This window comes from Littorina saxatilis, linkage group LG17, assembly GCF_037325665.1.
Source record: "Littorina saxatilis isolate snail1 linkage group LG17, US_GU_Lsax_2.0, whole genome shotgun sequence".
Lineage (NCBI taxonomy): Eukaryota > Metazoa > Mollusca > Gastropoda > Littorinimorpha > Littorinidae > Littorina > Littorina saxatilis.
In genome coordinates this window covers 42,006,871-42,021,462 of record NC_090261.1, presented here as the reverse complement: position 1 = coordinate 42,021,462, position 14,592 = coordinate 42,006,871, and the positions used below count along the sequence as shown (strand labels likewise).

General features: G+C 41.1%; 1 protein-coding gene and 1 long non-coding RNA gene across 2 annotated transcripts; one reads left to right on the top strand and one right to left on the bottom strand.

The window, feature by feature from the left end:
* The first annotated feature begins 7,059 nt into the window (after positions 1-7,059).
* Positions 7,060-14,592, top strand: LOC138953514 (dynein light chain LC6, flagellar outer arm). The gene is made up of 2 exons (XM_070325349.1): positions 7,060-7,238; positions 13,580-14,592. The coding sequence occupies exon 2, from the start codon at positions 13,584-13,586 to the stop codon at positions 13,851-13,853; it is 270 nt and encodes an 89-aa protein (XP_070181450.1). The 5' UTR covers positions 7,060-7,238; positions 13,580-13,583; the 3' UTR covers positions 13,854-14,592.
* On the bottom strand, positions 7,769-12,325 carry LOC138952942 (uncharacterized). Its single transcript, XR_011451460.1, has 3 exons — positions 11,543-12,325; positions 10,665-10,755; positions 7,769-9,649 (listed from the first exon to the last, which is right to left on the bottom strand). It is a non-coding gene; the product is annotated as an uncharacterized lncRNA (long non-coding RNA).

Genomic DNA, 14,592 nt, shown 5'->3' with positions numbered 1-14,592 from the left:
AACCAAGCCGATAACTGTACGGAAAGCAAAGGTAAACTGTCGGGGGATCGTACTAAGAAAAGAAATAACTTATAGGGGGAGCCTACCAAAGGTGGTCAGGGGAGTGTTTCAATAACATTCCGAGCGTCGTAATTAATCGTGAAAATATAGAAAGATGGAAAGCTTTAAAATGATCAATGGTGGTTCAAAGCAAGTGTTTTAGATTAAAGAATATCCCTGGATAAACAAATCAAAGCACAGTAACTGCTGCCTTGAGTTAAACGTGGGAAAAGGTAAAAATAGACTAAACATGTTACAGCGCAAATCGTGTAAGTGCTCTTCGAAATGTCATCCAAAGTAGACATATGAAAGCATGAAGTTAGTTTAGTACATTAGCAAGCAGCGCTATCAAAATCAAGTGACACAATTGACGAAAAGTATTCTTTTTTATGCGTTTTAGTATGAGACTCAACTTTATCTCGCGTCGTTTCCGCAAACAGGATGCTAGGGGGAGTGTACTAAGAATATTTGGATCGACGGCGTGTAGCTGTTTATATCGTAATCTGCGACAAAACAACAAATCTTTGCTCTTCATGCTGTGACTTGGGCACTGCATATTTAAACTTCCGGTTATGTTTAAAGAACTTTAAGAGAAGTGTCGTCACAGTCGCGGCAAATGTATCATTACGTCATGTTTTTAAACAAAGGGACGTAATCGCTTATCGGTTTTTTCCTTAGTGAAAGCACAGGAGCTTGTATCCAACCGCCGGTCGATCATTATTTACTCCTGCATGCTTACTGTACCTTACTACATGTACTACTATTCAGTAGTGAATAGTAGTAGTAAGGTACAGTATAAGGATGAAGGAGTAAATCAGTAATGATCGACCGGCGCTTTAAAGGCACAGTAAGCCTCCCGTAAACCATCACAGAGCTCCCCGAGCGCCGGTCTACATACAGTACAAGCATACTTCCATTGGAACGCTCACCGAACGGGAACATCCTGGCTGCTTTCTGTCGAGCGTGAGAAATTTTCAAAGAATTTATTTTCGTGGACTTGCTCCTCCACAACAATGGCGCCTCGTTTTGGTGCTGGACGGCGGTTATGAATATTCCGAATACTGGATATCACGCTCGGACAGTAAGCCTCCCGTAAACCATCACAGATACTGTCAGGCGTTTACACACAGTACAAACAGTTGAAACACCCTTCCATTTGAACGCTCACCAAACGGAAACATCCTAGGTGCCCTACGTAAAGAGCGAGCAATTTTTAAAGAATTAATTTTGCAGATTGTCTCGAACACTTTTTGGACCCATCCTGAACTCAGAGTTACTTCCCTTCAGATCTCATTCTATCGATGTAAACTGGCCATAGCCGTGGATCGATGATTATCAGAATGTTTTTGGACCGTGGTGCGTTTTTGCGCTAGACCTAACTTTTAAAATCTAAATAATAAATTCTTTCTTTCTTTCTTTCTTTATTTGGTGTTTAACGTCGTTTTCAACCGTTCAAGGTTATATCGCGACGGGGAAAGGGGGGGGGGGGGGGGGGGGGAATGGGATAGAGCCACTTGTTAATTGTTTCTTGTTCACAAAAGCACTAATAAAAAAAGTGCTCCATGGGGCCCGCAACGCAGCACAACATACGACCTCACTGGGAGAACTGCAAGCCTCCAGCACAAAGGACCCAACATCTCCCACACACGTACCGCCTGACCAAAATCTTTACAAACATTGACTATATTCTATACAAGAAACACTTAACAAGGGTAAAAGGAGAAACAGAATCCGTTAGTCGCCTCTTACGACATGCTGGGGAGCATCGGGTAAATTCTTCCCCCTAACCCGCGGGGGGAAATATTAAATTGACAGCTTGTTACACAAACATTCTTTAATCATAAAAGAATTCTTTTTTCATCAAGACAAGATCAGTACAATTCGAAGTTGTGAAAGTTTGAAAAAAGAAAAGCCCGGAAGCAGGGTCACGCAAGGGTCGTAGCAGACGACGGTTTATGCATATCGCCGTTCCTCTCAACAGTCAAAAGCCATCGCTAGAGTTCTTGTGAACCACAGCCGTTTGTTTCGTGCATAAAAACGTGCTATAGTAGATAAGCTCACATCGAGTCGCATTCAAATGACTAACTGACGACTACATTGTGAAAAAGGGAAACTGGATCACACGGGTTCACGATGGCTCAGGGGTAAGATAAACCACGCAAAAATAAATTCTTTGAAAATTGTTCGCTCTTTACGGAGGGCACCTGGGATGTTCTCAATCGGTGAGTGTTTAAATGAAAGGGTGTTTGTACTGTGTGTAAAAGCCTGACCGTATCTGTGATGGTTTACGGGAGGCTTACTGTGCCTTTAATAAAAACTCCTGTGGTGAAAGTGACTGGGAATTTTACCTGTCGCTGTCTGCGGGAAGAAAAATCGGTGAGGGTAAAACATGTTTCCCACGCGGTTTAGAATATAAGAATTTAATGCGAGGACGTTTCCCTGAGGACTTTTGCAAAGTGAGTGGCTGCAGCTGGGTTACGGCGTACAGGGGTACGTTCTTTATGCTGATCAGTCTTTCAAAGCAATCAATGTTGAAGTAGTTTCCACGTAGCGCGGTGGGAATTCTGTCATATCTAGAACAATCGTGCACTTGGTGAAGAGTTTTTGAAATTTGGCATGGAGTTAGGTATGGTCATAAGGTTTTCAAAATCCATCGCAAACAAATTCAACCTTACGTTTTGTTGCCTGTTTGCGCAAAATTCAATATGGCCGCCGACGGAAGCAGTAAATGTCATATAGCAGCTCCCATTATTACTAGAACCTTGTCAAATGTCTGCTATCCCATGTTTTCCAGTGCAAGGAATCCAAATATGAGATCTCTGATGTTTCACCGCTATTTTCAGGGTCAAAGGTAATTTTTCAAGGTCATTTCAATTAACAAAGACGATAACTCTTCCGAACATGGCCGATGTTACATCACATCCTGTGTAGGAATGAAAGAAGGGAAGTGCATGGCAGCGTGGAGGTCCCAGCTGTTGAGGAATGTAATGTACTGGAATGTCTCTGAATGTCTTTCCTGACCCAAATCCAATCCACAGCTCTGACAGTTTCAGTTGATCAAAGTGATGGATGGCAAGAACCACCACGTCTGTGTCCACTGTCCTGAGGTAGGCCTTAGTGTGTCTCTGCTCATCAGCATGGCAGAGGTGAAGCATCATCCGTGTGTCAGCTTCTTCTTGGTGGCAAGGAGATAAGGCTGATATATCTGTTGGTCTGTTAGTGAGCACAAGGTCAACCTTCATAGTCAGGAGATGATATCTTGCATCAGTGGTATGTCGCACTAGTAGCTCACTGAGGAACTGGAACAGCTCATCCTTGTTGCCAGACTCCTTGAGGAACTTCTGCCAGTCAGCTCCCTTTGGAATAGGTATCTTTGCTGAGACTCTAGTTCGCCTTCCTTCACTTTCACCCCGCTTGGCACGAGTCCGTGATTTGAGACTTGCATCCTGATATGTGTCCCAAACAGCATCCACTCTTGTGGTGTTGTTGGTCATCTGGCTCTCTAAGAAGGGTAGCAAATGCATAAGTGTGTATTCTTCAAACACAGTGGCACGCTGGGGCTTGACAATATGGATGATGGCTGGCATATCCAATACGATCACAGAGGCTTCTTTTGCTGCAGGAGAGCGTCCAGGATCAGGCATTCCAGGCAGGCAGCCAAGAAGAGCAGACTTTGTACCTGACATCAGTTTTCCACGATCACACAAGGAAGGAGGCTCACGCTGAATCTCATGTCTGAAAAAGTCGTTCATATCACCATCAGGTCGTCCTAGCAAGGACAGAAACAACTTGGTGATGAGCGCCGCATTTGCCCTTGCTGATCCCAACTTGTTAGCACCCTTCTTCAGGTCCACAGGTGGCCGGTTGCTGAACGTGTACAAATTGGCCCTTGGGATAACATCAGACAATGGTTTGAAGCAAGTTTCAAGTCTGTCTCTCACAAACTCTGTAAACATGGCCTTGCCGATGTTTGGAGCTTCCCTCAAGCAGTTGACAATTACTGGGTCCTTGACTTCACCGGTGTCCAGTGTGACGAGCTGGGAGCCTGTCTCCTTGAATGGGTTGACCACTGTTCCCTCTTTCACAAGATAGAGCCGTGCTTAGAGATGTTTCAGGAACTTGTTTTGTTCAGCCACAGAAGACTCTGGGTGCTCTAAATTGACTTCTCTATTTGAAGCTGAAAGACTTTCATTTTCAAATTCATCAATGACTCTCAGGACCTCTGGTTTTGAGAGTTCAATAACCTCTTTTTTTCTCTGGCTGACCATAGAGTCCTTTTGCTCCTCTGTCCTCCTTCAGGAATTTGATGCTGTGCTCCTGGCTCTGGTCAAGCGCCATGAGGGAGAACTTCTTGTCACTGCGCTGCACAACGAACTTCCCTTCCTCAAAGGCTTCATGGACACTTGGATGGGTCTCTGGCAGACAAGCCATGTCCTTCGGGAAGACAGGCATCCAGCGGGCATGTTTGTGTGCCCAAAAGCAAAAAAAACATGGGCTATGAAGGGGGCCATTTTGAATGACATATATACCTTTTCAGCTTAACTGGTGAGACTGAGATATTCAAGGAGTTCAGAAATAGACTCCCAGTGGTCGAAAACATGGGTATAGAGACTAATTGTTTCTTTTTAAGTTGAGTAGGTTCAGAGTTATTACACTCGGAAATGAAATGACCTTGAAAATGACATATGAATGACCTTTGACGTTAAAATGACCTCCAAACGTCAAATCCATCTTGGATATGGGTTGCTTGCACTAAAACACATGTGAAAAGTTGTATTTCTCAATGCTGTAGTGGTAACAATGGGTGTAATTTAGCAGTCCTTTTTCCGGGTGGCGGCCATATTGGATTTTGCGCAAACAGACCAATCGAGGTCGAGCTCAATTTGTTTGCGATGGTTTTTGAAAACCTTGTGTTCATACCTACCACCATGCCAAATTTCAAAGACTCTTCACAAAGTGCACGATCATTCTGAATTCCTTCTCAGCTAACGTGCTTTTTCCCACGTGTTTTCTAACCAAAAGTTCTAGTATATCCAACCTTCACATTGGGTCTGTCAATTATGCTGTGTCACGGGCATCCTGACCTCAGGTCAAAATGAGTTCGGCTCATTCTCTCCCTGACAGAATGGAGGGGAAACACATCTAAACCTTTCTTTCAAAACTTGTTCGTTCCGTGTTGCGTCTGCTTTTTGTTGTCTTTTGTGTTCTTGTTTTTCCTGATGAAGCTTCCAGAAGCGAAAATTCGTTATCGTCTTGTGTCGTCTTTGTATCGGTGAGTACAGTAATCCTTTGTTTTTTAACTTTGTTCATCTTACCACAGTCACTTCGTTGTTTAGATCCTGAACTCAGGTCAAAATGAGTTACTTCCCTTCGGGTCTCATGGTCAAAATGAGTTACTTCCCTTCGGGTTTCATTTCTCCCTGACAGGATGCCTTGCCCTTGGTTTTCTTTCTGTGGGTAAGAAATCGATTTTTAAAAAAAACACATTTTAGAGCTTTTCGCGATTGTCGATAATGAATTTTCATGGTGTGTAATTTTTAAATTACAACTGAAGGAATTGATATGTAAGACAGATTCAAGCGAGCTATCTTTCGCGGGTGTATTTACTGTGCAAACAATTCTAAATATGGCAAAAGTGTCACGTGATAATCAACTTTGGCTACGAAGCAGACGATACTTTTTTCCAGAACCGGTTGGGAGTGATGCAACAATATATCACGGTCTCCTTCCCACAGCAGTCTCAACATTTCGACTTTTTTTTTTAAACCGTAGAACGATGTTTTTATCAAAACTGTGAAGAACAGAACGGAGATCACTGTCGAAGTCGGCCAATCTGCAATCCCTTTCGTCTCAGTTGGGAGATAACTCTGTTTTCTTGTTTTGATAGATTCTGCGCAGTAATTATACATCCTGTCAGTGAGATCATGAGCGATAGCGTGGTCCTGGTCCGATGATTATCAGAATGCTTTGCAATCGCCAATCGGATAAGCTTAGTACCTTCAGTTTACTTTCCCTTTTGATTTTTTACATTTAGTCAAGTTATGACTAAATGTTTTAACATCGAGGGGGGAATCGAGACGAGGGTCGTGGTGTATGTGCGTGTGTGTGTGTGTGTGTGTGTGTGTGTGTGTGTGTGTGTGTGTGTGTGTAGAGCGATTCAGACTAAACTACTGGACCGATCTTTATGAAATTTGACATGAGAGTTCCTGGGTATAAAATCCCCGAACGTTTTTTTCATTTTTTTGATAAATGTCTTTGATGACGTCATATCCGGCTTTTCGTGAAAGTTGAGGCGGCACTGTCACGCCCTCATTTTTCAACCAAATTGGTTGAAATTTTGGTCAAGTAATCTTCGACAAAGCCCGGACTTCGGTATTGCATTTCAGCTTGGTGGCTTAAAAATTAATTCATGACTTTGGTCATTAAAAATCTGAAAATTGTAAAAAAAAATAAAAATGTATAAAACGATCCAAATTTACGTTCATCTTATTCTCCATCATATTCTGATTCCAAAAACATATAAATATGTTATATTTGGATTAAAAACAAGCTCTGAAAATTAAATATATAAAAATTATTATCAAAATTAAAATTTCATCTTATTCCTTGTCGGTTCCTGATTCCAAAAACATATAGATATGATATGTTTGGATTAAAAACACGCTCAGAAAGTTAAAACAAAGAGAGGTACAGAAAAGCGTGCTATCCTTCTTAGCGCAACTACTACCCCGCTCTTCTTGTCAATTTCACTGCCTTTGCCATGAGCGGTGGACTGACGATGCTACGAGTATACGGTCTTGCTGAAAAATGGCATTGCGTTCAGTTTCATTCTGTGAGTTCGACAGCTACTTGACTAAATATTGTATTTTCGCCTTACGCGACTTGTTTTTTATTCAGTAAGCTTACAGTCTTGATCAGCCCAGATTGGCAGGGAGATTGCTCTCGCAAATTCTCGCCTCTTTGGTCTTGGTACGCCGAGCCTACATCTGAAATATCATGACGTCATTCATAAGACGCTCGTCAAACCGAAAAGGACTGTGGGATGATACACGGCCGGTGACAAAACGACATTGCTTGAATCACGTGGGAAGCTCTCGTCCACAAAAAAAAAACCTTTGCATTAATTCGGCTACATTTAGGTTTGTCAGCAAGACTTGAAGAGTATTTCCACAGCATCAAAAAGTCAACAAACTCACCAGGTTTGTGTTGTTACAATTTCACGGACTAAGTAGCCTAAAGAGTAAATCAAAGCGAAAAGAAAAACAAATCTGTCGAAATGTTCTGTCGCTGTCTTGTTTCCAACAGCCATTGTCTTCACTGTATCCTGCTTCTGTTTCGGTGAAAAGAATGTTATGACGGGGTGATCTCTGCTGGAGTATAAACAAAAATTGAGTCACTGTTGGCATTTGGACGAAAACAAAATGACGTACAAGTAGCTAGTTGCATGATGCTGTGACAGTGACTGTGTGGTTTGTGTGTCGATAAATGTCCACACTTTCTAGCTCTACTGTCATTGATGTGAAGGTCAATGAATTTGGGTTAGACGTCCATGAGACAGAGGGACAACGTTTGCGTATTTTCCGGCTATAAATAGGTGAAAACAAAGGTGAGATGTGCGATGAGATCTATTCAAGAATTGCAAATTATAAAAATGACTCATGATTTATGTCCGATTTGTCAGATCTACAGTGTTCTCTCTGACAAGTCTGAGACGACTCGTTACCAAAGAAACTACAATGGGAAGAAGGATAACTTCCTCATTGGGCATGCTTAGAAATGAGAATGGCTAAATATGAGTTATTCCCCTTTGCTGCATGCTGATCAGGCTGTCTCTTGCTTTGTTATGACTAGTACAGTCGATCTTTCTCATGTTGTGACTTGCTTTATTTTCACATTTTCGGTATTTAAAACAGCAAACACACACACACACACACACACACACACACACACACACACACACACACACACACACACACACACACACACACATACACTGAAGAAGTTTCCATTCTGATTCGGTTATTTTATTTGGTGCTATATGTTTGCTTCACATTGTTTCTTCTTTTACATTGCTTGAGGTATCCCAATTCGCTAAACACATCCATAATGCATGCATGGCTCATTCAAAAGAGGGCAACTGAACAACTGATGCCCAATAGCAATAAATACTGAACAACTGAACAATAAATAGCAATAAATGATGACAGTGCCAAGTTTTTAAGTACAAAGTGAAATCATGTGACTGGACAAAGGCACAATTACAAAATACAAATAAAAAAATCGTGGCCCATTTTAAATTAAGTTCTCAGCTCATGGGGAAGCATAAGATGACCCTAGAAACCGAAATTAGGAGACCTCCCGCCCCCAGGGCAGACTAAAAAAAAAAAAGGGGGGGGGGGGGGCTAATTTGTGAAAAAGTATAAAAGGAATCAAAAACTGTATACATGTATTTAGTTAATACCCCAAAAATTGTAGAGTATATACAATGTCAGACCCTAAAGAAAGTTTGTTAGTCATTGCTTAGGCAAAACAAAGCAAAATAGTCTGTTTACGGTATCCCGACCAACCCTATTTTTCCCCGCCAACCCTAGACCTTTTTTTTGGCATTTGGAGAAAAAGAAAAAAAATCAATTTTGTTCCTGTTTTTTTGCAAAATAATTTAAAAAGATGGTTATAAAAAAAAAATTAAGAAAAGCCGACCTACCGACCCTCTTTTTGTGTGCCTATGTTACTGTAAACAGACCAAAAGGTACATCAAAAACAACACACCAGGGATGCTACTCTCCCCTTAAAAATAGCCATGAGTCATAGGTGTGACGTTTGAATCTTTTAGCTAAATAAAACCATAGGCAATTGATCGGAAATATCAGGAAAAATCTTACAAGTTTATTATTTGTTTGCTTGGACCAATCCTCTTGCCGAAGTGTTTTACAGTAAAAATTGATTTTACGTCAAAAATATCACAGGAATATCGAATGTTGAGGTAAGGCTGGGATAGCCAAGTTCAAGAATAACGGAAGGTGACTGTTGAATGAATCTTTTTGAAAATGTATAAAAATATAGATGGTAGGCAATTCAAAATTAAAAAAAAGGAGTCTCTCGGAGCATGGACTTTTGAGTCAAAAATTAAAGAAGGCTCTATGAGCCGAAGTACATGTTTTGTCTTTTGTCTTTTTTTTATTTTGAATTCCCTACGATCTATATTTTGATACAATTTTGGACCCTCTTTGTACGGAGAGAGTTGGCAATTGTTAATCACATTCTCTCATCTCAACTCTCCTTCGGCTCCTTGGTAACATGCGTTCCGTCTCTGCCAGGATTGGACACAGCAGCAGATAACCGGTAAATATGTAACAGGCATAAATGGCAAAATAGCTCGCCTCGCCTGATAATATATGAGATAACTGTTCTATTACAAAGTCTTTCTTGGGAGGCTTGGCTAATTTACTCGCTCGTTTTACACGGGGTTCCATCGTTTTCTTTTCTAATCGGAAAACCTTGCTCCTCAGTTTGTTGACCTTCTGCCGAAGTTCCGCTTCACGAGGGGATGGGGAGGATGACGACTTTGATGCTTTACATCCTATGTCCTCCAGGATCGCCTGAATGTCATCTAAAAAAGAAAACACACACACAAAACACACATAAAATAACATAACCATAACAAGTTACAACCTGGAAGAAATTAAAACATGTGTAATTCAATCACAAAATGAAAATAAACAATAGCGTAGGAGGGCAGGCCAGAAATGAAGTGTATTAGCAACTATGGATACGATGTGGAACAATGATGGAATTGACCTTGTTTGGTACTGAATGGGTGAGGCCATTAGAACTGTACCCACGGAATACGCGCTATATAAGCTTTATATTGATTGATTGATTGATTGATTAGGACAACAGTACCAGGTAAACTCCTCACACACCATGCCTCTTTCTTTCTTTATTTATTTGGTGTTTAACGTCGTTTTCAACCACGAAGCTTATATCGCGACGGGGAAAGGGGGGGGGGGGGGGGGGGGGGGGGTGGGAATACTAATAGAGCCACTTAATTGTTTCTTGTTACACCATGCCTCTAACAGGATATGTTTCCCATCTTTACGTGTGGGAACTACAGGTACAATTTCATCCATCCATGCATCCGCCCTATACAGCTTCTTCTTCTTCTGCGTTCGTGGGCTGAAACTCCCACGTGCACTCATTTATTTGCACAAGTGGAATTTTATGTGTATGACCGTTTTTACTCCGCCATTTAGGCAGCCATACGCCGCTTTCGGAGGAAGCATGCGGGGTATTTTTGTGTTTCTAAAACCCACCGAACTCTGACATGGATTACAGGATCTTTTTCGTGCGTACTTGGTCTTGTGCTTGCGTGTACACATGAAGGGGGATAAGTCACTAGCAGGTCTGCACATAAGTTGACCTGGGAGATCGGAAACATCTCCACACTTAACCCACCAGGCGGCCGCGACCGGGATTCGAACCCTCGACCTTCCGAGTTAATAGACCGACGTCTTACCACCCCGCCACAGCGCCCGTCACCCTATACAGCAATTATCAACTATGTAATGGATGGGTTTAAACATTTTTTGATGTCAGGGTGTTCTTCATGGTTAAAAATCTCTTACCTGGTTGAACAATTTGTGCATCAGGCGACAGGTCGGTGCTGGCTTCATTTGTAGCTACCCTTTGTGATGGTGGCTTCCTCCCACTAGCAACCTGCAAATTGCACAGCTCTTTAACTGACAAACTCACAACCAACACCCAGTCACAATGAAACATTTCTCCCAATTTCATGGCATTGGTCTTAGGCCACACAAAAAAGTGTATGTTTCTGGTAAGGCAAAACAAAAAATAATCTGTTTACGGTATCCGGACCGACCCTATTTTTTTTCCCACCGGCCCTAGACTTTTTGGGGGCATTAAAAAATAAAATAAAAATATTCAGATGGCTAAAATACAAAACTAAAAAGCCGACCTACCGACGCTATTTTTGGGGGGCCTATGTTACCTTAAACAGACTTTTTTGTGACCTAACATGACTAAAGGTGGAGATTTTTTTTCTAAACTTTTTTTTTTAAACCATCTTTTTAACTATTTTGTTGAAAAACAGGAAAACAATTGATTTTCGAATACCCCTTTTATTTTTGAAAATGCAAAAAAAAAAGTCTAGGGTCGTCGGGAAAACATAGGTAGGGTCAGGTGACCAGAAACATACAACTTTTTTGTTGTTGACGCCGACCGTATACCTTTTTTGCCATTTGGGGCTGTTTTTTTGCAAAATAAGTTCATCTTATCATCATAATCAAGACGTCGATCCAAAATAAGTAACTTTTTTTTGTTGGCCTTATCATTTTTTTGCGCTAAATGCAAACAGGCATTATTTGATGGGAACAATGCTGTTGTTTTCAATTCTTACATCAGCCTCAAACTTGTCATTACTCAACCTGCATTTAATAGTGTGCTTCTTTGGTTTGCAAAAACCTAAAACCAATAAATAAATAACCTTCGGTGGTGGATTGGGCACTGCAAACAATGTTGGGACAGCATTCCACACAAGTGATCCTCTCTGCAGGATTGTTTTACTGGTTGGCCTCAAAGTGATCAGTACAAAGCTTGAGACCTTGAACATCAGCTGGCTGCAGCTTTTCAAAGTCCTCTCGCCTTGTGAATTGCATCCATATTCTGCACCTAGTTTGACAATAAAAACAACAATGTTATTGTTAAACTAAGCAAAAAGGAAAGGCAAAAAAAGCTAAATCAGATCTTCAGTCTAAATCTAACGCTCTGCCTGAACGCAAAACGGATGAGTGATGTACCTTTGTACTGTAGTTTTCCCGTAAGCAAGGTTTAATAAAGGTTTCGGCAAATATGCCCACGGGTTTGTCATCAAGTGTAAACTGTTGTTTTGTACTGACTGCTGACTCACACTCACAGTCGTAAGTACTCGCTGACGCTGTAGTCTACTGTCGTACTGAGTGAGTTGACTCGAGCCATTGCATTCTCATTCTGAAGAAGGTAAACCTGATGAAATAATCACTGCACAACCCACCTTTTTTCTTCTGTAGGGAACTTGTGGAAAGTTTTCCCGAAGCAGCTCTGTTTGTAACGGGCGTTCTTGCAACAAAAAGCCGAGCACAATTTACCACCACCTCGCACACGATCGGTACCTACGCGATCCGCCATTTTGTTTTCGCCGCCAGCATGTGACTAGGGACGATAACCCACAAACACTTTTTCGCATTTTCTTCGCAAGTTCCACGTCTTCCTTATGTACAGTGTTTGTCGTTACATATAGGGGCCTATTGATCACTGAACTAGCATAGTGTGAGTTTAAAGCCAACAAGCTGGGAAAGTTTGCTCGATGAAACAAACACAAACTTGAACAGCCAGTTACTGAATTAAGGAAGGGAATGCCTCATATTTGTAAACTTATGAGTGAGACAGTGACCAAAAATGGGGGTTGATAATCCTTTTCAGTGTATTTTTATATTTAGTCAAGTTTTGACTAAATATTTTAACATCGAGGGGGAATCGAAACGAGGGTATGGTGTATGTGCGTGTGTCTGTGTGTGTGTCTGTGTGTGTGTCTGTGTGTGTGTGTAGAGCGATTCAGACTAAACTACTGGACCGATCTTTATGAAATTTGACATGAGAGTTCCTGGGTATGAAATCCCCGAACGTTTTTTTCATTTTTTTGATAAATGTCTTTGATGACGTCATATCCGGCTTTTCGTGAAAGTTGAGGCGGCACTGTCACGCCCTCATTTTTCAACCAAATTGGTTGAAATTTTGGTCAAGTAATCTTCGACGAAGCCCGGGGTTCGGTATTGCATTTCAGCTTGGTGGCTTAAAAATTAATTTATGACTTTGGTCATTAAAAATCGGAAAATTGTAAAAAAAAATAAAAATTTATAAAACGATCCAAATTTACGTTTATCTTATTCTCCGTCATTTGCTGATTCCAAAAACATATAAATATGTTATATTCGGATTAAAAACAAGCTCTGAAAATTAAATATATAAAAATTATTATCAAAATTTTTTTTTCGAAATCAATTTAAAAACACTTTCATCTTATTCCTTGTCGGTTCCTGATTCCAAAAACATATAGATATGATATGTTTGGATTAAAAACACGCTCAGAAAGTTAAAACAAAGAGAGGTATAGAAAAGCGTGCTATCCTTCTTAGCGCAACTACTACCCCGCTCTTCTTGTCAATTTCACTGCCTTTGCCATGAGCGGTGGACTGACGATGCTACGAGTATACGGTCTTGCTGAAAAAGGGCAGCTACTTGACTAAATATTGTATTTTCGCCTTACGCGACTTGTTTACTGTTCTTCTGCATCCTTCCTGGCTCTGCCTTTCAGTGTGTATGCTTTAAAGAATGGCGTGTGAGATTAACTTATGAGTGCGACTTTGGGGCCAACAGTGGGTTCTTGGGATTTTTGTTCTGTATATAAAACACTGCATTCAGCCGGTGTGCATGCTAATTCCTGCCTTTGAACCGTCTACTTATTTGTCGTGTTTCTACCCAACAGAAAGATGTCGGAGAGGAAAGCAGTGATCAAGAGCGCCGACATGGCGGAGGACATGCAGCAGGACGCTGTGGACTGCGCCACCCAGGCCCTGGAGAAGTACAACATCGAGAAGGACATCGCCGCCTTCATCAAGAAGGAGTTCGACAAAAAGTACAACCCCACTTGGCATTGCATCGTGGGCAGGAACTTCGGTAGCTACGTCACGCACGAGACCAAGCACTTCGTGTACTTCTACCTGGGTCAAGTGGCAGTGCTACTCTTCAAGTCCGGCTAACGCTCATTCACCCATTTGGACGATATACCCATTGCGAAAATAAAAATCAGCAAACACAAGGTTCGGTAACTGTAAAAAAAAAGAAGAAAAAAAGTTGCTTGCAGCGGGTTTCAAATCACTTCCAAGGCTCGAGTTTCTAAGTCGTTCTTTATTCTGACCAATTTTAGATCACCTAGGTAACAAGGACATTTGTCTAAAATAGCTTTAATATGTGTTAAATGTGACCAAAGCAATCAAATTGTACGTAAAGGTTCAAAGACTGTGCTGTCTCGATCTAGTTTTACACACACACTTCTTTCACTTTCTACTGACAGGCTTTGAATCACGACACCGTTTTGATTTAATTGAAAATGAGAACTTTTGACTACGTTCCGGTGGAGGACAGAATTGAGTTTATTCAACGGGATTAAATCTCGTGAAATGTCCGTATTGTGGTTTTGTTATGAATGTCTAAAGGGTATTTTTGAGACTGACATCGTTTGAATTGAAAAGACAGTGTTTTTAACTACATGAACTAGCCAAGTTCTACTTCTTTAGCTTGTCTGGATCTTTTTGCAGCTTCCATTGCAAATGACAGCCTGGATAATTAATTGCAAGAAAACAAGGTTATATTTGTATTTAGGAGTTAGTTGTATCGGTTGCACGACCCGTGTGACGCCATTCAGTGCCATGATATTATTTTCAAGAACTAAGCAAATGAAAAGATATCTGAAATAAATAAAGCTACAAAGTTTGAAAA